The following is a 27159-nucleotide window of genomic DNA, read 5'->3' as shown; positions in this document are numbered from 1 at the left end:
ACTAAAAGTGGATGCATCATGCTCCAAGTTGAACCGCCCAATTTTGAATCGGCACATTTCCGATCAGATGACCACTCCCGAAAGAGAGCAATCCTGCACTGGTTCCGTATTTGAATGATCAGACATCGCAGACCTGTATCGCTCCTTCATGTGGGCATTTGCTTGAAATAACAAGTTCTGGCAAAACCTGAGCAGAGAGAGAAGCAAACACACACACACACATTTTTTTGGGGGGGGGGGATGAAGAGATCCCGATTGCCTTTTTCTTCCCCTACTCCCAACACATGCACACACATACACACCCCACACACCTCCTGCGGGGGAGGGGGGTTGTAGCAATCTCTTTGTCGATATGGTTGCTCTAGAACTCAAGACATTTGTAGATGGATGGCGAGGGGAAAGGACTTGGGTTCAGACCTCGGGCAGCAAGGAGGGCTTTCTTGATTTCCACACCTCCTGCAACCCCCCCTCCCATTATTAGTGTTATTGTTGATGATGGATCACTTTCCAAGAAAGAAAAGCAGCCCTTTCCAAAAAAATTTCAAAAAGAGAGAGAGCTGAATCTGGATGTTGTTGTTTTATTACAGGGCGAGCTGAAGGATGCAGTGCATGTGTTTGAGGGGGAAAAAGCCCGAGTAGTTGCAATGCATTTTGGGCAGTTGAAAAACAGCTGTTGTGGGAAGGGATCCTCAAGAGGGGAGGGGCGAGAGAAGCCTAGCCAGACACATTCAAACTGCTGATCAGCAGAGAACTACTTTCAGGGAGAAGTGGGACTTGACGTTGACACATGGAGATCCCACATAATGGGGATATTATGTTCCAGTTCCTCTAAAAAAAGAAAGATTCTGCTCCCGTGTAGCCCGTATTGACAGGAAAAATGCAAAACTCTGCTGAACAGTTATGTGGTCATGAGCACACATGAATTTGTCTGTTAATACACCAGAAACGGTCACAGTTTGAGGGAAGTGCAAACGGCTGCATTGCGGATGAGCTGCTCAGACAGAAATAACCCGATTGTATGCCAGACCAAGCAGGAAGGACCGGACTTTCTCTGGGGTCAAATTGCAGTGAGATCAATCTGGGGCAAGTCGGGATGACTATGAGTTGCTGCTGAGTAACAGATGTGGAAGTCTGGATGTGCTCAGGAAACCCAAATGGGAAACATGCCTATGCCAGAACTAAAAGAGCGTCTGAACGCACCCTCTATCCTGCAAACGGTCTCTGGGCATCTTACTACACTAAAAACCTTACAGAAATATTAAACAAACCACATCCAGACTAGACAATATCACAATTACAAAATCTGTAAAAATCACAGAATTAGCAAAATAGTATCCAACATAACTTAAGCACCTAGATGGTAAAGTGCTAATGAGGTGCTGATAAGGTGCTGGGGGAAGCGATGACTACGATCCTGACTCCCAGTAATAAGATCTGCACAAAATTGTGTTCTAAGAAATGAATGATTGTAAACATGGATGTAATCAGTTCTACACAATATTAATAACCGGATAAACACCAACGAGAGGCCCGCAGGATTTGACGTCACATAAAGTATGGAAGGTGGCTAACAGAATATAAACAGGCTTTGGCAGTTGAATGTTGTTTAAATGTGGTAAAGTACCAGGACCCACATGCACCAATATTTTCCATCTGTTACAGGAATGTGAATGTAGTGCTTTCCAGGGAGATGTGATAGAGCTCTTTGAACTCTTCCCATCTGCAACTGAATGAACTGAAAATCTAGATAATGGTATTTAGAGGGAATGCCAGGTCAACTTGATTATATATTTTATATTATCATATATATCCTGTATGTTACTCTGCCATGTGATAAATAAATAACAGCTAAAACAAGTCTTTCGATGGAATTAAAGCACAACTGGGGGCCATTTTTGTTTTAGTTTTTTGCTGAATTATTAAAGTACTTTGTCTCTAGAGTTCAGATTCCCTCAGCAACTTTTTAAAAAAAAATCTATTTAGCATAGTCCCTGCTTAAATCTTTCTTTTGTTCCTTTTTTACAAAACATGCTAGTTTAGAGTTAATATCATCGTGCATATGTTTCATCTTGTTTCTGCTCTCTGTATGTAACATCTGACAAGAGTTCCATGTAACTCAAAAGATAATCTCCAGTTTTTTAAGCAACAGTTGACAGTTATCTCTCGATTTCCATCGTCAGAGACTAGAACAAAAGGTAAGTAAGGCAAGGTAAGATGTGGCTCCTATGGCTTTCTCTGGGACCTAATACAGTGTTCTTCTAAATTATCCCTTCTTGAGGCAAAAGGTCCTTTGCCCCTGAAAGGATCACAAGGACAAAGGAACCAGCCTCCCATCAATTCTCACAGGTCACAAGGACAAAAGGAACTGGGCTCCCATGAAATCTCACAGGTCACCATTCACTATTACAATTCATGCTATTATTATTTTCTATGACTCCCTCAATATACTGAATGAGCACAAAAAGCCAGGACCTTGTCCCAAGGAGCATTTAACACTCATCTCTCTGTGGGATCCTCAGTTACCAACACTGATAATCCCAGCTTCAGAGTATCTTTTATTCTGGAATTTTTGATTAGAACGCCCAGAAGAACCCTACTTTGTATTTACACATTCGCAGCATAAAACCATAACACATCATCATTCTTTTTTTTGATAGAAGGAAAGGTGACGCATGGCTACAGCAGCTACCACTTATACCTGGAGACCGTAGCTAAACAGGTATCAAATCACTCATCAGAGGGAGAGACTTATTGTGGCATTTAGTTTTACCTCCCAAAGTCCTCAGGGGAAGCTGTTGTAGGAAAATTATTAGTTCTGTCAAGGCACCACATGTCACCATGCCTACCGAACCATTAAGCTTAAAATAATACTCTGAATGGAAGATTTTTACACCGCATTTATCATTCTGCAAAGGTCTGTGGTACATGGTGGTGGTGGGGGGACCTATTTATCAAGTATGCAGTTTATAAGATATATTTGATATACAGTGACATTTGCTTTTAATCAATTGAAAGTGAAATTGCTGATGGATAGGTGGACTTGTCAAAACAAAATACCTCCTTCCATATATAATGCAAGATTACATTCATAAAATGCATACTTGGCCCTCTCTCACCAAGGAGATCAGAAACTATGAATGCAATTACTCTTCCAAGATAAAACTAATCTCCTTCCTTATCCCTTATCCTTTAGATCTTTCTTAGATCTTAGAGGAAAAGTCAGGATTTGACTTTTTACCACACACACATGCGCTCACACACCCTTAAATCCTGGCACAGAATCATAATTGCTTCAGAGGTCATTTAATTTTCAAAGTACATTCAATCAAAGTCCCTAAATACTAAAATTCCACCTCAATAAAGTGAGCATTATGATTCTGAGTGCTTTGTTTACCAATGAAGATGGGGAAAAGGACATGATCTACATTGCATTTGCTTTTTCCCCTCACTTAACTCGTTCAAAACCTTGTCTTTTTTAAACATGAAATGTAACACTAGATACATTTGGGTTCAACAGTAGATTGTTTACATCACAAAAAGTATGGTATATTTCATGCCATTGGCTTTATTTAACAGCTCAGTGCCTATAAATTTTCCCCCTCCAACTTTTAGAGAGGAAAAAAGAATATATACACAGCCTTGTATCTGTGGGGTTTCAAATGCTGCCAGCTTGGTAAATTATGGTTTAAGCAGCCAGGGATAAATGCTGCATGAAGTGCATTTCTAATATTAGACCAAGGTAAAAGGCAAGAAGAAACTTTTATGAGACCCTGATAGAAATAATTCATGTTCCTGCAATTCAGCTTCCCATTAGGACACAATATAATTCCTATTATAAATTAAGAACTAGATTCTGTCATCCTCACCTTGACCAGTGCAATATTCAGAATTTCATATGGCTTAGAACAAGCAAGGCTACCTTCTGAAACAATCATGCTGTATTTCAACTGGACACCCACCCAGCTATGATAAAAATGGAAGCTTAAAAGCAACCCCAGCAACCTATGATTTAATTAAGAACCTACACAATACATTACCTTCCGCCTCGGGCACTGAAAGGCACTACATGGATTCCCAAAGGCCCACCGTCATTGGAGACTTCAACGAGCTTTACCATATCACTGTGAGACAATGACGAATGAAGGAATGTGAACATGTACCGTAAATGAACCAAAGAAGACATACACGCAAACAGACACACCCAAAACACCAAGATATCCTATAACTGCAGGCAGTTATGATGAAAATCATGTTGAATGTTACATACCTGAATATTAATCTGATGGCATGAAAGAAGATTAATCATAAAAACAGCTTTATTAATAAATCAAATGAAATGGAAACAGATGGTTGGACAACCCTATTCCATTATATTAACTGTATTAAGAATAGCGATGACCAGAAAGGGTGTTGGTATTGGCCTGTGTGTAGATTGCAAGAAACATAACGGACCCAAAAGTTCAAATTGTATCCCACCAACTACATCTATCCTATTCTCTTCTTGCTATATAAGTGAAAAGACAATGAACATGAACTGATAATTTTTAATATTTGCATAGGTTGTCAGATAGAGAGATACTGTCACCAGAATTGAGTCCAGAGATGTAATCCATTTATTTTAAAAAAAATATTAGAAATGACTTATTTTTCATAAGGTTGGGATAGGGTTCTATGAATTTTCCAACTATTCAGATTTCCAGATGCACTGGCAATATTTTTGTCTTGCTCAGTCAAGACAAAATCCACCTCAGCATTTTAGAAGGCTGTAAGTCCTGCCTTCTTTATCAGATTCCCAAATGGAATACTGAACTTTGGCAATACCCCTCTTGAAGCAAATGCCTATTTCACATTGCTGTATTTCGTATTTCTGTTGCTGTATGTACTCATTGCTGATTATTTACACATATCTACATCCCCTTCTCTTGGATTCATGAGCTCTGGTGTGAGTACGTCTTTCTAAACACGAGGTATTTATATATACTCATTCAAAAATGAACAAGTGCCAGCAATATTAATTTTGGGACATCTGTGCCTATTTAATATGGCACAATTTTTAGCAAATAAGGCTATTATGTTAAACATTATACAGAAAAAAGCCTAAAAGAATTTTGATCATGAAATACAGTACAAACTGGACTGCCTGTGTGTGCAATTTTTCAGACTGCACAATATATATGCTGAAATGGACACAGATGGCAACCTGTAAGAATCTCAAGCATACAAAAATTGAATTATTCTTTAAATTTAAAAAGGGAAACACATCCAAGAACATGCCTGTTGCAATTTTTCCAGAGCAAACCAGTTTAGAAAAAGAAATATTAACTGCCAGACAAGCAGTTTATAGACTGGATAGCAAATATAATGGTTAGACAATATGTTAGTAGTAGTGGCACTATTACAGGGGGAGAATCTCACTGCAATCACATGGGATATGCTTTTCACCGTTATTTTGTCTAGGCTTATTGATAGTTTATTAAGAAAAGAGAAAATTTGAACCTGATAATATACAGTATTTATTCAAATGCAAGACTAGTTTTCCCCCCTGGGATGCCAACAACAAAAGGGGGGGGCATCTTAAATTTATATACAAGTTACAGTTATGTCCAATAAGTTTTTTAAAAAGCTTTTTGTGTATAACATTTTTAATTGTGTTATACTCAGTGTCATCTTCCTTTCAAGTGAACATGGTATTATACCTGGCAAGTGAGGCTGCATTCTACTACTCTGCTTGGCTAATAACGGCACTTTCCTCTGGGGCAGTTAGCGTCCCTCTGGTAGGAAGAGTTTCTTACAACAGAGAAAGGCATGTTGAGTTCAAGGAACATGCTACTGTAAGCTGAGCAGAATAGCAGAATCAAACCCATGGCCATGCCAGTTCTCGGAAAGCATCTCTTTTTAGAACACCTAATGAAACTCTCCTTTACTGAACTATTTCTCACTACCCAAGAAAGTTTAGACTCAGCAAACAAATCACTCTGAATTAATCAGCAGAGTTTTTGTGTTTAACAGTCATCTGGGACTGCTTTGTATCTTTTGAAAAACCATATATAGCTTCAGTGATCATGATATTGTAATCAAGAGACAAATATGTAGGAGGAATTGAACTGGAATTGATTTTGCATCAACTCTGCTTGGAACAGTTTTCCTATTGACATATTTATTATCATCAATTGCTTGGATCATTCAGTTCTTCAGAGGCATATACTCATGGTACATGATGCCATAATATTCTTGAGCTGCATGCGGTTTTATTGGCTACACTGACTCACAACCCCTAGAACAAAGAAACATTCTAATACTCTACATCAACAACAGATTTGTTATGCATTATTATACTTTTTGTACAGCCCATGCAACCTTAATTACAGAACTCGCTATCAGTCATGTTGTGAGTAGCTGCTGTGCAAACAAGGGACATCAAAAAACAGATGTTTCAGCAAAATAGGAAAATTGCAGTTTGCTTGAATTTTTAAGAAAAAAACTCCTTTTCATTGATTCATTTAGGGTTTAAAATTAATTCAATGGTAATTTTTTCATTAATTTGCTGCTGCTTTTAAAAAAGGAAACTGGCATTATGTCTTGTTCTGATTAAATCCGCCTCTCTTAAAAAATCCACTTCTCTCAATTCAAAATGGGCTTCTTCCTTCTAAGTTTTTTCAGGAGAATAAAGAACCCTGTTATAGAGCAACACTTCCAGCTTCAGAAGGACTTGCCTACATAGTTCTTTCGCCATCAACAGCTCTCTTCTTCCCCATCTTTCTTTGAATTTACATGGTGCAGGAGGGAAATAAAAAATAACTAGCTTCTGAAAGATCCGCAAAACCCTTATTTTCTAGCTCTCAATGGAGGCTTACCAGTATGTCCAAATGTTCCATTGCTGATGGGACAGAGGTCCATTAACATTTTACTTCAAGACCCAGAGGATTAATTGTTCTGACTCAACATTTCCACACACACCCCTTCATGTTTCTTTCCCCTTCTTGGTCAGCACAAAGATAGATGTTAAAAATTGCACATTTCAGAATTTACATCAGCAGGAATGGTTTAGAAACAACTTATGACTCCTAGTACCGCAAAAGTAGAAGGTTTGATAGACAGGCTTGTGAAAGTATGGGAAAGAGGGAGCGATAGATGACAACAAATGAAGAAATTGGCGTTGAACTGTACAAGCCCAATCAAAATGGAAGTGGATAAAACTCATAATTATTCACAGATTTCTGAATTGAGGGAAATAATTTTTATTTACCCCATTTCTACATTTCTTCATCACTCTGTAATTAATATGTATTTCCAAGGAGAGCTATTCTGAAAGTCCGTTATTTTTTCAGAGCTCTGAAAGTTTACACAAGGAAGATGTAGACATGAGTCTTTTCCTTGTAGAGTAATACTTTAGAATCCAATCTACATTACAGAATGTGAAAAGAAATCGTAACTACTTCATGACCATTCTTAGGATTCACAATTTAAAAATAAATTTTATTATTAAACTTACTCTAAAGAATAGTTGATACTGGTCTCCACACCAGTATCGGCATGACCTAGTGGTTCAACTCGGCTGCTTTCCTCTTCTGTCCCATCTTCTTCCTAGAACAAGAGATACCAGAATTTAAGCATCTGAATTTCAAATGGAAAAAAAATGCATGCAGATGATAAATAGGTACTTTCAGCTATCAAAAACTAGTCTTGAATCACCCCTCAAAAATTGCAAGTATAGTTTGGCAAGATAACAGATTTAGAATAAATTTTCTGCAGCAGCATTCATCCTCACAACAGTTGAAACTACTTCATAAAAATGTGTTTGAACATCAGAGAGATGGCCTAGGTAGTATTAACTTGATTTAGGGAATAAAGTGACAGAATGAAGTCAGTTTGAATCGTAGCAAAACATTACAAGAGGGACTATCAATTTCCAGGTCTCAGATATGCTCCTTGTGAAAAAAATATCCCCTCCTCCACATAGAATATTCATACACCTCCAGCCATATATGCACAAACACAGAGTTCAACATGGATACAAGCCTAAAGTTATTAAAACATGTAGAGTAAAAAATGTGGGATGAAAAAACTTTAACTCAAGAAGATAATTCAGTTATTCCTAGATTCTGGTGTCCTTATTTACAAAAAATGGGGACAGTTTAAAGGGTAATGTATCTGGTACAAAAGCAAGTTTCTACACCCTAAAGCAGAGGTGTCGAACTATTTGTTATGAGGACCAGATCTGACATTGATGAGACCTTGTAGGGCCAGGCCATGTGTGGCATAAAATGTAATCCCCAGATTTGTTGTTCAGTCGCACAGTCGATTCCGACTCTTTGCGACACCAAGCCCTCCTGTCTTCCACCATCCTCTGAAGTCTGCTCAGATAGATAAATAAATAAATAGATAAAATGTAATCTCCAGATAGGGGAGATATAAACTTTATAAATGACACAGACAAATACAATTTAACAACAACAACAATTTAAAACATGCTTTAAATAATTCACATTCTTGGAATATTTTGCTTATTTAACGGTCACTGATAACTGACACCTCTTGCTCTGAATTATTGCATTGAAATCTGGAGACAATATCTGCGCTGTAGCAATTTTGAGTACAGTTTTTAAGTGTTGTTGCAAACCTACTTTTGATTTATTGTCATTAATTACAGAAATCTCATGGTCAATGCTTTGAGCCTAGGACCCAGAGGAAAACATGAAATGGCTGGGCATTGCAAGCTTTTATACGTAAGTTGCTTCATGTGCTGGTCAAGAACATGTGAAAGCACCATGACATAGACTGAGGGCTATGTGTTTGTCTTGAAGAACCTTAACCAATGAAGAAAATAGAGGCTTTGCTCTGTAGCTTCTGTGTGATTGAACAAGCCTGACAAAGCAAGCTGCAATGCAGAAGGAATCAAGAGAGAGGGAAAAGGAAGCAGACCTGTTCATAGGCCTGATAGGAGACCCCCCAAAGCCCTGATTCGGCCACTGGGCTGCACATTTGACACCCCTGCCTTAAAGTGTTACAAATAATGTTTTTATCAAGAGGTTCTTGGGACAGTTTTTGTTATCAGAAACCTGATCATAGCAAGTTTTTAACTGCATGCCCAGAAGAAAATGCCTACTAGTTTCCCTGTTTAGTCTCAAAATCAAAGTCCTTTGGTCAAGAGCAGAGTAACTAAAGGACCACCTACTTCTGTAAAACAGGCTTAATTGTTATAACCTTCAAGGGACTGGCTTCACACAATGCCAGGGGGAAAAAAAGACTTTCCTGGTAGTTTATGTCCTGACTAAGGAATGTCTCCTATCATATCCATCTCCATGGCAGTGAGGAAAGAAAGAAAGAAAGAAAGAAAGAAAGAAAGAAAGAAAGAAAGAAAGAAAGAAAGAAAGAAAGAAAGAAAGAAAGAAAGAAAGAAAGAAAGAAAGAAAGAAAGAAAGAAAGAAAGAAAGAAAGAAAGAAAGAAAGAAAGAAAGAAAGAAAGAAAGAAAGAAAGAAAGAAAGAAAGAAAGAAAGAAAGAAAGAAAGAAAGAAAGAATCTCTACAGAAAGTGAAGTGTGTCCCTTCATTCTAACCCTTCCCCTGGTGTTTTGCTAAGATTCCTTCTTTTGATAATGTGATGTTATTGACTTACAGCAGAAGTTCTAATTAATTTTTTTAAATCCTAACAAAATTAGGGAAAATAATGCTAAAGAACCCATATGATTTCTGTAACTCCTTCTGGATTAAAAGAGTTAAAAGTAGTTTTATTACACGGCATGTACATATACACTATTTATGTCTCTTGTTTTACTTGAGAACTGGGAGGACAGTAAATGAGATCACACACTGAAGCAGCTTCTTTTTAGGACAGGAGGTAGCATGGCATTATTAACTGGATTTTCATAGAAATGTGTGCCTTTAATTGCTCACATTCCCTCATCACTAAAGTGTTGCATTGTAACAACCCAGTCTAAGAGCTCAGACTTAGATTATTCCACAGGCTGAGGCATCAATCAGCAGATGGGTGAAGGGTTATGAGTTCAGCACAGATAGAGTCAGACAATACAGTAAATTATTGAAGAGGTATTAAAGCAAGGCAAAGGCAGTTGGTAATGTCCAATTGACATTTCCTCTGAGAGTCTGCACAAATAAGGAGCTGGGTGTATCGAGCTTTCCCCAGGAGTTGTGGAAGCTCCATGTGCCTTGGATAGCAGCTCACTGCATGAAGCCAAGCTACTTGAAGATTGATGATCTCATGTTTCGAGAGGCTCTAATATGCACTTCTTAGTCATCTATCTCTCTTAAGCATCAGGCAAGTAACACATTTCAAAGGTTAAACTGCATCTTGAACTTGCCTACAACTTGCATTAGGAATGTAAATACAAACTCAAAATTAGATATTTGTGTGATATTTTAAAATAAGTGTTCAAACACAAAGAGTGACAAGTCTGCCAGCAACAAACAGTTTGAGCAGATTTCAGGAGTATTGATCACAGAGTGTATGTGCATTATATCAGGTCCACTGGGCACAGCTGAAAACAACATAAAATATTTAAGGATAATGACAAAAGCCTTACAAGAACTCTACCCACCACTCCCCCTGGATATTAAGCTTCTAGAGGTGACTCTAACAAATAGAAGCGTAGATGATTTTCCTTTCGACCAGCAACCCATCGCATCTCATAAAACATCACCATTGTGTCAGTATCAGAAGAAGCTTAGCAAGGGTGCTGGCAGAACATCTCATGAACATGTGGATCTGCTGGATGCAAGCAAAACCAGACATCCATGCCAGAAATATAGTTGCATTTACAGGATTCTATCCACCTTCTAGAGCCCTGTGGCGCAGAATGGTAAAGCCGCAGTACTGCAGTCGGAGCCCTCTGCTCACAACCTGAGTTCGATCCCAGCGGAAGCTGGTTCAGGTAACCGGCTCGAGGTTGACTCAGCCTTCCATCCTTCCGAGGTCAGTAAAATGAATACCCAACATGCTGGGGGGAAAGTGTAGATGACTGGGGAAGGCAATGCAAACCACCCCTTAAAAAGTCTGCTGTGAAAACATTGTGAAAGCAACATCACTGGTGCTTGCGCAAGGGACTACCTTTACCTTTATCCACCTTCTAATTGCTGGGCATATGATTTGTGGGAGATGGGATGCCTGGAATGTTATTCTCCTCCTCTTCCAACCAATGCTTCAGGGTATCAGAAGGATAAAGAAGCAGTTCCATAAGTGCAGCCTTGAGCAAGAGAATCAGAATTACCGGTACACATTATTGGGCGCAAGGAATTTGCACACAACTACTCAGTGATTCCTGATAACATTGAGTTGAGTTCAGCGCATGATGCGATATCATGGTGCCAAGCATTCCCAGCATCACAGGCTGATGCCCGGGATGGAACACAGCAAAGCACGGTGCAATAATGTCACATTGCTTCTCATTTCCAACTACACATTACAAAGTTGGAGGTCAAAAAGATGGAGAGGTGGCAACCTTCTAGCTTCAAGATCAGGGTTCCCCACACACACCTTTCGTGTTGCCTAAGAGTTTTCATTAAGGGAGCAGGTGATACGTCACCCAGCAGAGCATCCTGTACAGATTTTAAAAAATATTGCTTTGGCAGCAGCTGCCACCACAACACAAGTATCTTCACTGTATGACTGACAATATGTAAGAATGTATGTGTGCAAAAAAAATAAACTAAAAGCAATTTGTTCATTTTAAGAGGCATCCTTTTCAATAGAGTTTCTTCCAGAAGAGCATACTCTTATACTAGTTATACATAATCTCACTCCCTGTCATTTTGCAGTTAGCTCTGCCTCTTTTGGCTGCCATTTTATGGTTGGGCCCAACACACTGTATTAGAATTCCAAAGGTGCCCACAAACTCAAAAGGTTGGGGACCCCTGATCTAGACAGATCATAATAATTATCAGGGCTTTTTTTTTTAAGCAGGAATGCACAGGAATGCAGTTCCGACTGGCGTGGTGTCAGGGTGTGTGGCCTAATATGCAAATGAATTCCTATGTGAAACAGTGGTGACATCAGTTTAGAACTGAATCCTGCAACCATTCATCTGGAAAAAATGCCTGTTTTGCCAGCCTTCTGCGAAGTATCCTAATTTCAATACTATAGTAGTTTAGGATAGTCCCCACTGCAGCACATATAAATTTAATTGGGATTTTTTTAAATATTTGCATAGATTATTTATGCAATGATATCCTGACAATGCTGCAAACACTTGACAAAGATTGATTTTTTAAAAACAAATTATTCAGACCATGACCATGCCTAAAACACCGTAGGCATTTTGAAAGATATTTTCTTTTCAAAAACCATACTACTGGAGGGGAAACCAATGTTTTTCTCCCAAATTTTAATAGCTGTAGAAAAAGTATATTCATTCAATTTGGTTCAAGTAATCCTATGAACCCATACATTTTTTATGTATGTTCCCAAAGTAAAAGAAATGTCTAAACTTCACTAAAGCACCAGTATCAACCTGCTATAATCAACAGATGTGTTCTTTTAAAAAAAAGTTAATATTGCAGTAATCAGGCATGCTTTTCTTTCCCATATAACACAGACTTTCATTTACATGGAACCAAACGTAGATTAATTTGGACACCTGTGGAGGGAAGTAACTTAGAATTCTCATTTGCTAAAAAAAGTAACCAGCTTCGAAAGTATCTGCATCAAGCAATTATTGCCTTGGTTTTCTTGTTAAATTAAAAATCCCACCTGTTACTGAGGTAAAATTAGAAAACGGTATACTTTATTTCAGGCTTGAGAACCAATGATATGCAAATCTAAGCAGACTATTCTGTACAATCACTGCGGAAAACTGCATAAAGAAACCAGTTTTTTCATAGGTACAAGGGTTATGTGGCGTATTATTATAAATTATCCTTCTGCCACTGAGAGCAAGATAATATCTTTTCCATGATCAGTTTAAGAAATAATGAATTGAAGCTCAAGAGTTTGGAAAGGTGTGAAGGGTATGAGTTTTAGCTTTTAATAATTCAGCAACCCGCAGTGGGCCTGGCTCAAACAGACTCATATGGAGGAAGAGGAGTTTGAACAAACTATATGAAGGTCCAGGATCACACTGGAACCTGATGAGAATCATGGTCCTGTGGCTTCACCAAATGAAACTGACACGTCTACTATGGTATGATTAGCCTGAAGAGACGACTGAGAGGTGATATAACCATCTTCAAGTTCTTGAAAGGGCTGTCATATAGAGAATGGTGCAGAATTGTTTTCTGTTGCCCCAGAAGGTCGGAGCAGAACCAGTGGGGTGAAACTAAATCAAAAGAGTTTTTGACTAAACATCAGGAAGAATTTCCTGACTGTTAAAGCAGTTCCTCAGTGGAGCAGGCTTCCTCAGGAGGTGGTGCGTTCTCCTTCTTTGGAGGTTTTCAAACAGAGGCTAGATAGCCATCTGACAGCAATGCTGATTCTGTGAACATAGGTAGATCATGAGAGGGAGAGCAGAAAGGGCTATATCAGTGCTTAGTTCTCGTGGCCCTTTCTTACACACTCAGGGAACTGCTGTTCGCCACTTTTGGGTCAGGAAGCAATTTTCTCCAGCCCTGGAGGGTTTGGGGCTTTTTGCCATCTTCTGGGCATGGAGCTGGGATAATTGGGTATGGAGGGGGGTTGGACTAGATGGCTCTGGAGGTCCCTTCCAGCTCTATTATTCTACCTGATATTATTAACCTAGGGAATGGGGGGGGGGGCAGGAAGATGGCGAAAAGACTGGTGATTGGAAAGAAAGATCAGTTTGGATTGGCAAACCGGTATAGTGAAAAAGCACTGAACCAACTCTGCACTCCACTCGCTCACCCCACCAGCATCACTGCCCTGCACAGTTACTATTTCAGGGTTTTTTAATGGTAAGGTCAAATCACATCTTCTCTGGTTGGACTTTTGTCTCTCTTTGGAACTGAAGCAAGTACATAACCTTCACACATCATCAGGTCTACTACACAGGTTGCTGTCCTGAAACCCAAACATTAGCAATTGTGTGGTCTTCACAAGAAGAAGCGTAAGATGTGCACAGTAGAGTTAACCGAATGGGAGGACCTTGACTTGGGGCATTTCAAGGAGAATCCTTAAGAGAACTTACTTCTCTGTAGATTCGTGTTGCCTTGCATTTTTGCTAAATATTACTTTGGAAAACCAAAACATATAAAAAAGCTGATGCAGTTGCATTTCTTTTTCACCCACCCACCCTCTTTGATCACAGAAGTCTCTGCCCTTCTGTTTATAAGGCAAAAGCCAAAACAAGCGCTGACACTAGTTTTGAAAAGAAGGCAACTGTAAGTAGTACATGGGGAATAAGCAGAAAATTAAAGGTAACGTTCTGTTGAGAACTGAGAAAAGGTGAGGACAAGAAGGAGTCAGGAAAGAAAAGGAAGCTATGGACAGTAGGGTCCAGGCTCACTTTGCATTGCCTTTCCAGGCCTTGACTTGAATTCAAAAAAACATATAGAACACAATTCAAAACCAAGTCAAGGCATCACACTTGTACAAGTAACAACCTTCCAGTACTTACTATGCAAATGTTTTCTATCCTTGCAAGAGCTTGGATGCAGTTAGTTACAAAGAGAAAGAGAGAGAGAGAGAGAGAGAGAGAGATCTTTTTCTTAAGAGGAAAGAACAACAAGATCATTACTTCGAAAGGTGAAAATCTTGGGAGTAGCTTCCACCTGGATCTCGGGAAAAGAAGGTTCTATCCTTTCCCAGCAGCTGTAACCATTAACTATAGCAGAGACTGAACCTAGGACCTCCTGCACACAAAAAAAGCATGTGCTAGAACCATAGTCCCTCCCAACATTATAAAGATAGCGTCATGTTCTCAAGGTGCAGGCAGGCAGGAGTCCAAAGCCAGTTCAAGGTCAAAGTCCAGGAAGACAAGCAGGAGCAAAATCACCAATGCAGAATCACAAACCGGAATCAGAAGTCAAAGTCCAAAAGCCACAAGGTCAGGGTGCCAAGGAAATCAAGCAGGTCAGGATCAGGAAGGAGCATGGATGCAAACCAGAGAATAGACTTGTTGCTTCCACAAGGTTACCAGGTCCTGGGTGGGAGCTATATGGGAGTCTCAATCAGCCTGCTCCCTGGGTGACAGTGACTCTGCCAGAACTCCGGGCTGAGAGATCTGAAGCATCGGCGTGCCTCATGTCTTCGCTCTGAAAGTTCTTTCTGGAGCCTGCTTCAAACTCTTGAGATGGGAGGAGGAGAGCTCACAGGAGATTGATGGTCAACAGCTAGCACTGGTGCCTGGAGAGTGACTGATGGGCCAGCTGCTGTTTGTTCAGCTGAGGGACTGGCTGGCAACTCTCCCAGGTCTGTTAACCCTTCCAGCTCCTCCTCATCAGGGCTCATGACAGATAGTTTCTAACGAAACACAGAAGTATCCAATCTTATTTATTTATTTATTTTTAAAAATTACCCTGCTTTTCCTCATGATTCAAGGTTTTTGTTCATGTTTCTTGTTGTGGGCACAATACTGGTCACCCTGTGGTTCTTAGCATGTAGTCATGAGTCATAACATAAAACATTATGAAGTAAACCATGCAGATAGCATAACAATCAGTTTGTGGAGGTACATTAATAAAGCAGCCTATACTTTATCTGCCATCTCATAGTTGCATGAGGAATCCTAAATCGTTTAGTACAAAGCAGTGATACAATATTGCTGATTTTAACATCAGCTTTTTGTATATGGGGGGATTTTTTTCTACACAACCAGGATCGAGTGAACACCTCTCCTAAGAGACAAGTCTTCTGCCTTAACCAGCACAGACATGTGCTTAACTGGCTTTCATGTTGTCTTCACTTCTTGATTAGCCGGCCACATCTCCGGAGAGAAGCAATTTTCAAACATTCAGGGAGACCTGGCAGTAATACAACAGACCACCCGCTCTTCCTTTTACTTCAAACAAAATTAAACGCAGCCTTACCCTCTTTCCTATGCTTTCACTTCTAATATCTGCATCAATACATTCTACCCATCTAGCAATGGCACTTTTTAAGTAAGCAAAGTATGGACAGTGAAGTCCAGCCATTCACCACATCAGCAGACATGACAGCAAAGGTCTTATTATGACCATGAATAACATAAAATAATGTGATTTTAACTCTAAATATAGAGGTGGGAAACGGATCACTGACAAATACTTGATAGCTTGTTTTTAATTCTAAACAGCAATTTCAGTTTATAGAGTTACATCAAAAACAAAACACTACCCCAATTTTTTTTAGGCTGTGGATTTTTTTTTTTGAGAAAAGGTAGTCAGCATTACCACAAAATGGCTGCTATGGTAGCAAAATGGATGCCAAGGGAGGAGGGTATTAGGGAATTCTGTTTGAAATTCTATTTCTTTGTCTCAAACTGTGCGATGGATCACTGGATCAAATAATCATTGAGAGGCATTTAACATGAAAAAGCAAAAACATATTTATTTCTACAGGGAAAGGGTACTGGGAGGTGAAAATAACAAACACTATAGAACTACATGCTTACACTAGATCATGTGCTTAATGGAGACTACTTCCTCCTTCTTCTTGACCTCTCTGCCTGAACAAAAGAAGTCACCTGACTAAATGACTAAACAAACAAAACAGGTTTTCCTGCTTCTAGACCTTGATTGACACCAGTCAATATCTTCTTCCTAGGTCATGCAGACAATAGGGAATCAGGCACAGTGTTAACCCTATAATGACTGGAACTTTAGAACATTGCAAAGGACATACAGAACAGATACATATTTCCAACAGGGGGGAATCATTAAATGATTCTAAGACAAGTCTCCTCCAACGAGGGAGGCAGGTGTTTCTGAATGGTTGGCTCCCTATGAGACCCAAAGAATATTCCTCCTCAGTTCTTCTAAAGCACCTCATGCTGTGGTACTATAGAAAGAAATCCAAAACTGTATTTTGGGAAGAGATAGAATCATAGAATTGGAAGGGGCTATACAGGCCTTCTAGTCAAACCCCCTGCTCAATGGATCAGTCTAAAGAATCACCAACAAATGTTCATCTAGCTGCTGCTTAAAGACTGCCAGTCAGTGGGACCTCACCACCTCCTTAACCATCTGATTCCACTGCTGAACTACTCTTATTGAGGGGAAATAATATCCAGGGTGGTATCTTTCCAGTCATAATTTAAATCCATTATTGTGAGCCTGACCCTTTGCTGCCAACAAGAATAGCTTCCTGCCACCTCTGACAGCCTTTCAAATATTTAAAGAGAACAATCATGTCCTCTCCCGTGTTTTAGGGAAGAAACAGTTGGCACTTGGCATCCAGAGATGCCACAATGAGTTGGGATCCTGGCACTACCTCTTAGGAATATTGTACATACATGGTTTCTTTCCAGTTTGTGTGCGTGTAGAGCCAGTTTGGAGTAGTGATTAAATGTGTGGGCTCAAATCTGGGAGAACCAGGCTTGATGCCCCATGCCTCCACATGCACCTGCTGGTGTGACCTTGGGTCAACCACAAGCCACAAGCTATCAGAAGAGCTGTTCTCTCAAGAGCAGTTCTTTGAGAGCTCTCTCAGCCCCACCGACCTCACAGGGTGTCTTGGTTTGGGGAGAGGAAGGGAAAGAAGACTTTAAACCACTCTGAGACTTCAAGTGAAGGGTGAGGTATAAATCCAATCTCCTCCTTCTGAGCAATGACAGTTTTGAACAGAAGCTCTGATTTGGACTGGCATTACAGTGCAGGAACAGAGTAGGTATACCTTCTCCTTCTCTCCAGTTAGTCTCACCAACAAACAAACCAAAGCCTCTCCCTACAAAGTCTAGTACTCACTTTCAGTTGCTGAGCTAACAATCGAGGTGGGGTAAGATTTGCATGTGAAAGGAAGAAAGCTTCTCTACTCTTGCAGAATGGACCTCCATGGATTGCCTGATGTCACCTTTGGTTTGATCCCCATATTTGTACTCTTCTTAACGTTGGATCTAAGCAGATTTTCTACTGCTGAAATAGGAAGGAGGATCTTCTTTGACCATGAAAAAGGCTATGATGGAGATCATAGGACATGCATCAACAAAAGTCATATGCGATGGTGGCTGTAAGAAGGAAGGGAATTAGGTGACTGAATGAAAATGTTGGCTGGAATGAGTCCTTAGATTTTCGGGTTTTTTAAGCATGTTTATTTTGACTGTTTGCTCAAATACCCTTAAGCCAACACTCACTGATTTGTTTGTATGCACAGTTCCGCATTCTGAAATGCCATCTTCATCATATTTCATTCTTCTGGTACAATTTAACAAACAGTGGACCTTTAAACCTTGAAGAGAATCTTGCCTGTCATTAGCACAAAATGTCATCCCAAGGAAAATGCATTGAAACAGATAATGTTTCTCAAGATGTTCAGAAAAAGAAACTATTTAACAGTAGACAAACAAACCAAACAAGAACTAATATAGAGTGTTTTTAATCAAAGAGAATAAGAGCTTGATTTAAAGAAAAATCCTTTTGTTTTCAATATACAGAGGAAAGCCCCACCAATACAAAATCTGGAATGCATATGTGAAAGCTTGTAAATATTCCAAGTAACAAGAAACAGTTGGCTTATTGGGCTGGCATTAGACCTTGGTGAAGAAAAACACTTGAATGTGAATGGGGGGAAAAGAGCCGCTGTTGCATAGTAAATTCATGGAACAAACTATGGGGCTGCTCTTCAGATCAAGCAATAAATCTAACTTTTAACAATAAATCTAACCTTGGTCAGCAACACTCAGGACTGTGTATTTAAAAAATTCTGCCACAGGAAAATATAAATGGTGTCCTCAAAATCATGTGCATGGCATGGACATTTGATCAGATTTACTTCTCCTTAAATCATTATTGTTAACAAAGGGTTTGGTGATGGTTTGGCAAAAGGGAGGGGAGTAGGAATAAGTGGGTAAAAAGGTGAGAAAGGGAAAATTCACCGAGACAAGAAACAGTACTAGGTCCAACAGTTTCATTCTGATAGATCAAGGTGGGTAGCTGTGTTGGTCTAAAGCAATCCAACAAAGTTAGAGAACAGTGGCGCCTTGAATGAACTTAAAGGTGCCATTGAACTCTAACTTTTGTTATGTTTCATTCTCATTTCAGGTAGAGAGACAGCACTGATGACAGGTAACATTCTCGGTTTACTAGTCAACTATTGGTTAAACTGCACAGAAAGATGCTCATCTGAAGAACATTTATTACAACTGCTATTGTTATTATAAGTAAAAGAGTATTTCAATACAGGATTGTTATTCTTTTCTAGTGCAAAGGGATTTGTGCCTTTGGCAGGCATCGTTGTACTTAGACCCACTGGATTAGTTAGAATCAGGGCTTTTTTGTAGCAGGAACACCTTTGCATATTTGCATACACCCCTGATGTATCCAATCCTCCTGGAGCTTACAGTAGGCCTTGTAGTGAGAGCCCTGCAAGCTCTTGGAGTACTGGGTGCATCAGGGGTGTGTGGCCTAATATGCAAAGGAGTTCCTGCTACAAAAAAAGCCCTAATTAGAATCACACTGTTTAAAGTGCAAAACTAATAAGATGACATGAACTACAGCTGCACCACAATAGTCTTCTGAGACATACCAGAGGGTAAGTGACATGGCTACTCCGCCACCTCATCCTCACTCAAGCACACCTTGGTAGATTACTTAAATTCTCACACTATGACTGCAGAAATTTCTGTCCAGAACTCTCCAATTTTTGATAACTGGATAAAGTGATTTTTACCCTTATGTTCCCCTTTGTCTCATTTGCACTACAAACTGAAGCTATAAGGAAGGTGGCAGTGAAAAGTGGCAATCAAGTCACAACCAACCTATGATGACCCCTTGGGGTTTTCAAGGCAAGAGACGTTTAGAAGTAGTTTGCCACTGCCTGGTTCTATGTAGCAACCCTGAGCTCCTGTCGTGGTCTCCAATCCAAGCTCCCAAGATCAGGATAGCCTGAGCCATCCAAGTCAAGATAATAATGAAGAAGATAAGCTAAATCCACATTAAAGTGTTACATAGGGTTTAGGCCAGCCTAAATGTTACATAGGGTTTGGGGTGGCCAAACTTGCTTAATGTAAGAGCCACGTAGAATAAATGTCAGATGTTAGAGAGCCGAAAGACATGAATGTCAGATGTTTGAAAGCCGGAAGGGAGGGAGGGATGAAAGCAAATAGTTGGGGGAGGGAGAAGCAGAAAGAAAGCAACTTTAACTTTAAATGCATTCCCCAAGCTAGCTGATGGGGCAGTGGGGGCTTTCAGAGCCACACAATATGTGCAAAAGAGCCACATGTAGCTCCCGAGCTGCAGTTCGGCCACCCCTGGGCTAGGCCAATGCAAGGAGAAAATTTCACTTTCCCACAAGACCCCTGTAACTGCACAAAGAGACTGGCTGGAAGTGTTATGGAACAAGCTGTCAAGCTTGGTTATGGGAATCTTTCTGTGATTTTGGTAAACATATATATCCCTCCTGCCCTAGATAAATCGGCCCTTTTACATCATTGGGAACGTTTGAATGTAATTGTGAGTGAATTGGAAACCAAATGTCCCTCTTTTGAAATAATAATAGCAGGAGACAACTTGAAAACACTTCCACCTCTAATACTATCTCTCCATAGGGCTGAAGTTCAGACTACTTACACTTTTGAAATATTTTGGTATAAGTGTAAACTTCAAATTCACCTTTAAATTTTACAAAAACTATATGCCTGGTTCCCGAAGTTCTTTTAAAAGCCTTTCTTCCATTTCCAAACATTTGACAGCCCTGGTAGTTTTCAGAAAATATCAAACAATTTGTAGACTATCACACATTGTTATCACCATGTGTAGGCAAAACTTTAAGAAAATAACATAACATCATTAAAACTCAGGGATGAAACCACAACAGTATAAAATTATCATTTAAAAGAAATTGCTTAAACATTTTGCCAACAAAACAGGTTTTTCAGTCCCAAAAGTGACATCTACTGGTAAGGGAGAAAGGAGGAGACATAAAAAGAAGCAAAGACATAGCAAACTATGCACTTAAAGAAGTATGTATTGTGATATCTTAAGTGATGTTAACCATGCCCCAAGGATGCCTTCTAAAATTACAAACAACAGCCCATTGTTTCATTCTAGTACTTTGTGCCATTAGAACAATGCATAAATATTGGGAAATGAATTCATTGACTAATAATTTTCTTTAGAAATTGTGTTCATTCAGTTACCTAACTAAAGATTTGCCTCCCATGTTCTCCTTTCCCAAGAAAAACCTTTTGAATGGGTCACAATTAAAGTTCTTGAAAATTGAAAACTCACTCTCACATAAACACACATATCTAAATGACGAATGAAAACCCACTGCAGTGACCCAGGGTCATAGGATCCTGAACCAATGGCTTATATAACACATACCTGGTGTACACATTTGTACACTAACATCTGGAAATTATTAAAATTAGTATGTGCAAAACAATTATTGGAGAGTCAATAAATTACGTTTTGCTATTACCAGGGGAGAAATAGTTTATATATATATATATATATATATATATATATATATATATATATATATATATATATATATATATATATATATATATATATATATATATATATATATATATATATATATATATACACACACACACACACACACACACACACACAGAGAGAGAGAGAGAGAGAGAGAGAGAGAGAGAAGTGAGAATTTATTGGGGTGGGGGGGAAATCTATTTACAATGTAATTTATCATTCATTTACACCAACATATACAGCTGAAGCGTTAAAGCCTCCAGAGGCTTTCTGGTTTTTTACTTTTTCTCTTAGCAGTGATGCTGGAGACAAAGGAAGCCAAAAGACTTATTTGCTCTACGCCTTCCCAGATGAATTAGATCTCAAGCCTATATTGCCTCTTTTATTAGACAACACAATCTTGTGATGAATGATTTGAAAATGTCATTAAAGTCTGAAACTCCATTCAATGAAAGGGCATTTCAACTGTAGAAACTAAACAGCAATGAACAGGACACTGCTTGCATTTTAATATTTAAAATGTGCACTAGTTCCTAGTTAAGAGGGAGAAACAGAGGCTGCAGTCAAAAGGACACTTTACTGGGAGTAAGTCTCAGTGAATAAGATAAGACTTACCAAGTTCTGAGTACACCTACTTAGGATTGCTCCCAGATATTCTTGCAGGCTCAGGAACCACACAGTTTAGCACAAGTCATATAAACAGATTAAGCTAACTCAGAACACAGGTTCGTAAGGCTCAGTAATGTCTGCTTTAACTTACTATCTCTCCAAGGTTTCAAGCAAAGAATGCTGCTGAGATCCTTCTGCATGCCAAGCACATGCTATACTACCAACCCCTCCACCACAGCTAAGGCAGAGTTGGGTGGTCATAAGCCTATGGCCTCACTTAACTCATATTTGTATTTTGACTTAACGAATCAATTTTCTATAAGTGGAGAAACAAATATGTAACACCAGATTTGCTACTACTCATGTTATGGTGCAGCAGATATGGTCCAGCGTAACTTTCATCCCCCGCCACATATGACATACCTCCTGAAAACACTATCATTGACACACTCCTGCCAGATTTTGGCACTGGGATGATCTAAGCCGCCCAGGATAGAATGCACTCTCACAGCAACTAAATCCAAGGGTGATATGAGAAGGGGCTCTTTGGCTCACTTACTCTCTTTGTCAAGAAGAGGCTTCTCGCCATTCATTTTATGCCACTCATTTTATGCCAGCCAACTGCCAATGTTGATTACTAATACTGTAACTGTTAAATCTGAATATATGCATTTCATATTTGTCTTTCATATGTTACCTTTTATAATGTGTTTGCTGAATAGCTTTGCTATGCTAATTATTTAGCTCATGTAATATTAGGATGGACTGGAATGCGCAACAAACTCACAGGCAAATCACACGGCCTCCCTTTCCTGCTGGAAAGTAGTTTGGAGTTTTATTTCTAAAGAAAGACACTGAGTGACTATTGGGGGTGGAATTGAGCACACAATAATGCAAATGCTTTTGTGTGCCTGGGTTGCTGATGTCATTAACTGCCATACCTAGAGTATATACAACACAGAGAGAGTAACACGGCAAAAGGACAAAAAAATCAAAGGTACATAACCCACCGTGAAAACCAGGTTCTATTATTAAATTATACAAGGTCAACGAAAATAAACACAAATTCCACCGTCATAAATTACAAAACAACCATAACTTTTAGTCCTTAATAGAAAAGGAAGCAATACAAAACAACCATAACTTTTAGTCCTTAATAGAAAAGGAAGCAATATACCTAGAGTATAAGCATAGACAGCTTCAAGAGGGTAATGGGTAAGCATATGGAGCAGTGGTCCATCAGTGGCTATTAGTGACAGCTTATTGTTGGAACTCTCTGTCTGGGGCAGTGATGCTCTGTATTCTTGTGCTTGGGGAGGGCACAGTGGAAGGGCTTCTAGCCACACTGGTGGACCTCTTGATGGCACTTTTGGCCAATGTGTGACACCGAGTGTTGGATTGGATGGGCCAATGGCCTGATCCAACATGGCTTCTCTTATGTTCTTATGTGTCTGGCTTCATCCTATGAGGTCAGTTCTAACAAAAAACATCTTACTGTGAACATAAATCTTTTAAACGAAGTCCTTAATTGATTCAAATCAAAGAGGCTTTGTTGATGAGAGCTGCACAGAATCTGACACTCTTGTATCTTAGAAGAAAGATTTAGATTGGGTTGAATCTTACCAGTCCATTCCACCAGGGCCAATGCATCCCTCTGGTGCAAGGAGAATTCCACCGATAGAAGAGCCTCCACCATTGCTGGAAGATCTCTTCATCAGTGGAAGACTCTTCAGGCCAAGAAACATGCCCAGCGATAGCCAAACAGACTGGTAGGATCTAACCCATTTTAAAAGCTCAATATTACACTGGGAATGCATCTTCCAAAGCACTGAACACAATGAAGTGATATGCCACAGTCTATGCATGGAGTTCTCCACAGAACATGCTGTGCGGGCCAGTACAGACAATGGTTATTAACCGCAAGTGAGTGGCCAATTATGAGTCTGCAAAACAACAGATGTGGCACTTAGGAAACGATGAGGAAAAGTACTCTGTACAGACACACTGATACCTAATTCAGTTAAGGAGGAGGGGAGGAGAAACCTTGTCAAAATTCTATATTCACACAACTGCAGAGCATCTGTTTTCTCTCTGAAGTACTCTGAAAAAAGTAGGTCAAGTTAAACACATCCATTAGTTCTCCTATAAATAGACCACTTTGAGTTCACCTGCTTGTGACTAATGTAGAACAACAAAATTTAGGCTTCGCTTCAACAAAGTTATTCTGTGAACTTATCACCAAAAAGGGAGGGGGGCATCTAACCTTGTGGGATTTTTCACAAAGGAAAAACAAAACAAAACAGCAACACTGAACACACAGAACTGGGACACCTCTAGTATCCCCTACAGAAAAACAAACCTGCATGCACTGCAGCAGGTGCAAAACAAATTATTCCCGTGACCCACTCTAGGCACAATGAGGTAAAGGAAAGGAAGGAATTACAGAGAAACTGGAAGTGAAGCCTTGCGCTAGAGATTCACCTTCCCTCTTGAAGCAACAAGGTTGTATTTCTGCATCCCTTCTTTCATTTATCAAGTGCTGTTTTTGAAAGCATGTACCGGTATGTTTGGTTTGGGGAACTATAAGCTAGCCAGGCATGCGTTTCAGGTAGGCTTTACATCACTTTTGCACTTTTTCTTTCAAATAAAATCTGAAATGCTCCTTCACTGCTCATCTTGAAAATCCATGGCAGAATTCAAGGGCATCTCTCTGTTTCTCTCTCTCTTACATGTTCAGTTTAGAATACTTCAGAGCAATCCCTGGAGGCACATCTAAGAGTAAGCCAAAAAGTAATGTTCAGAAGGGTTTGTGTTCTGTTCTTTGTCAGGTTGAAAATCACCTTACTCAATCAGGCTTTTTAATACTAAAGAAAGCTGCACATACTTTTATCCCCATGATCTATCTGCTCCTCAGTGATGTCATTAGGAAGTTAATAACATTTCTATTAACTTCCTAATGCATAATTAACTTGCATAATTAAAAGCAAGACATATATGTTCTAATAATGCCAGAATTCTAAGCATTCCAAAAGCTAGTGTTTCTGCCATAATTCTAAATTTCCTGCAACCCTAAACTTTTTAAAAGGGACAAATGGGCAAGATAAAAATAACACCCTCCATTTTAAAACCATTTTCCTTTTCTGTGTCACAGACACTCTACTATATTATTAAAACTGAAAGATTTTTTAAAAATCCAATTTACTTTTCATTTCCACCCATTTTGCTAAGTTAATCGCATCTCAGTCTGCTCTGCACAGAAAAGCAAAAACCCCATTTTATGTTTGTAGCCAGTCCTCACAGATCGTTGCAGGTGATGGCTTAAATTATCTCTGGAATTTAAGGAAAGGTTACAACACTTAAATCTTCACAAACCTGGCAGCTGCCATTATACCCAACACAAGGGCCAGGATATGAATCCAGGGACTCCAAGGCCAAAGACATAAATTTTACAGGTTGGAAATAATGAACTCAATGGCACAACTTAATGTTTATACCCCCTTCCTCTCCCACCCTTTCCTGATTAATCCCAGGGATGTTAGTGATGTAACCTGGTTCACTAGTTCACTAGTAGAGTGCAAGATGTGCAAGCAAAGTTCCTAGGTTCAGTCAGTGACACCTCCAATTGGATCTTACTTAATTCTAGTTGTTGAGAAAGAGCTTCCCCTCCCTGGGACCCTGGAAATGCATTGCCAATCAGAGCAGACAGTACTGAGCTAGCACGACCTATAGCCTATTCAACAGAAGGCAACTTAGGTGTTCATACACCCACACAAAGGTTTAACTTTATACATGTGTGTATGCACACACAAAAACCCATCAGTTTGTTCCCAGTACCCAGTTTGGTGTAGTGGTTAAGCACGCGGACTCTAACTGGGTTTGATTCCCTACTCCTCCACATTTAGCTGCTGAGTGTCCTTAGTCACAGTTCTCACAGAACTCAAGAGCTATTCTCTGAGAGCTCGCTCAGCCCCACCTACCTTACATATTCAATAGGAAACAATCAAGGGGCCAGTGTTCAGAAGAAGGCTGAACATCTGACAATCCTGTTGAAGCAGAGGCATATAATCTCAAATATTTAGTGTCCATAAATATTTCACCCCAAAATTACTGACTGTTACGGCTCTAGCTTTTTTGCCTTATCAAAGAGGTCAGCCTTCACATACACACTTTTCAAAATTAGAGGATGTCCAAAGGAGACCAACATTAGAACATGCAAAAAAATCAATTAGTTCTGCCATTTCCACTGCTGTGTGTGTGTACATGTGTGAAGTGCCATCAAAACACTTCTGACTTATGGCAACCCTATAAATTAATGACCTCCAAAATGTCCTATCATTACCAACTTTGCTCAGCTCTTGCAGCTGAGGCTTCCTTGATTGAGTCAATGTATCTCATGTTAGGTCTCCCTCTTTTCCTGCAGCCGTCAGTTTTCCTAGCATTATCACCTTTTCCAGTGATTCCTGTCTTCTCATAATGTGATCAAAGTATCAGTTTGGTCCTTTTAGCTTCTAAAGAGAGTTCAGGCTTCACTTGATCCAGAACCCACTTATTTGTCTTTGTGGCAGTTCATGGTATCTTCTCCAAGACCACATTTGAAATGTATCAACTTCCTTCCTGTCAGTTTTCTTCATTGTCCAGCTTTCACACCCGTACATAGTAACAAGAAATAATAATAATAATAATAATAATAAGAAGAAGAAGAAGAAGAAGAAGAAGAAGGATTTATACCCTGCCTTTCTCTCTGAATCAGAGACTCAGAGCAGCTTACAATCTCCTATATCTTCTCCTCCCACAACAGACACCCTGTGGGGTGGGTGGGGCTGAGAGAGCTCTCCCAGAAGCTCCCCTTTCAAGGACAACTCCTGAGAGAGCTATGGTTGACCCAAGGCCATTCCAGCAGCTGCAAGTGGTTCTCCCAATGAGAGTCCACACACTTAACCACTATACCAAACTGGCTCTCCCCAGTTTGATCTTGGTCACCAGCAACATAGTCTTACACTTAAGGATGTTTTCTATCTTGCAAGCATTTAAAAATCTGTAGTTTTACTTTTGGATCTTCACTGTCAA

The 27159-nt window shown here is 39.5% G+C and overlaps 1 protein-coding gene across 7 annotated transcripts in view; it reads right to left on the bottom strand.

Annotated features, from left to right (window-relative positions):
* The window catches only part of PARD3 (par-3 family cell polarity regulator), a 745691-nt gene that overhangs the window by 334325 nt on the left and 384207 nt on the right, over positions 1 to 27159 (bottom strand). For all 7 annotated transcript variants that reach the window (XM_060248141.1, XM_060248148.1, XM_060248145.1 and 4 more), the window contains 2 exons: positions 7493 to 7584; positions 4038 to 4121 (listed from right to left, as the gene is read on the bottom strand). In XM_060248141.1, coding sequence (XP_060104124.1) covers positions 4038 to 4121; positions 7493 to 7584 — 176 coding nt within the window. The remainder of the gene's footprint in view (positions 1 to 4037; positions 4122 to 7492; positions 7585 to 27159) is intronic.

This window comes from Heteronotia binoei, chromosome 10 (genome assembly GCF_032191835.1).
Source record: "Heteronotia binoei isolate CCM8104 ecotype False Entrance Well chromosome 10, APGP_CSIRO_Hbin_v1, whole genome shotgun sequence".
Taxonomy (NCBI): domain Eukaryota; kingdom Metazoa; phylum Chordata; class Lepidosauria; order Squamata; family Gekkonidae; genus Heteronotia; species Heteronotia binoei.
Note: the sequence above shows the minus strand (reverse complement) of the source record. Positions and strands in the feature narration are given on the sequence as shown.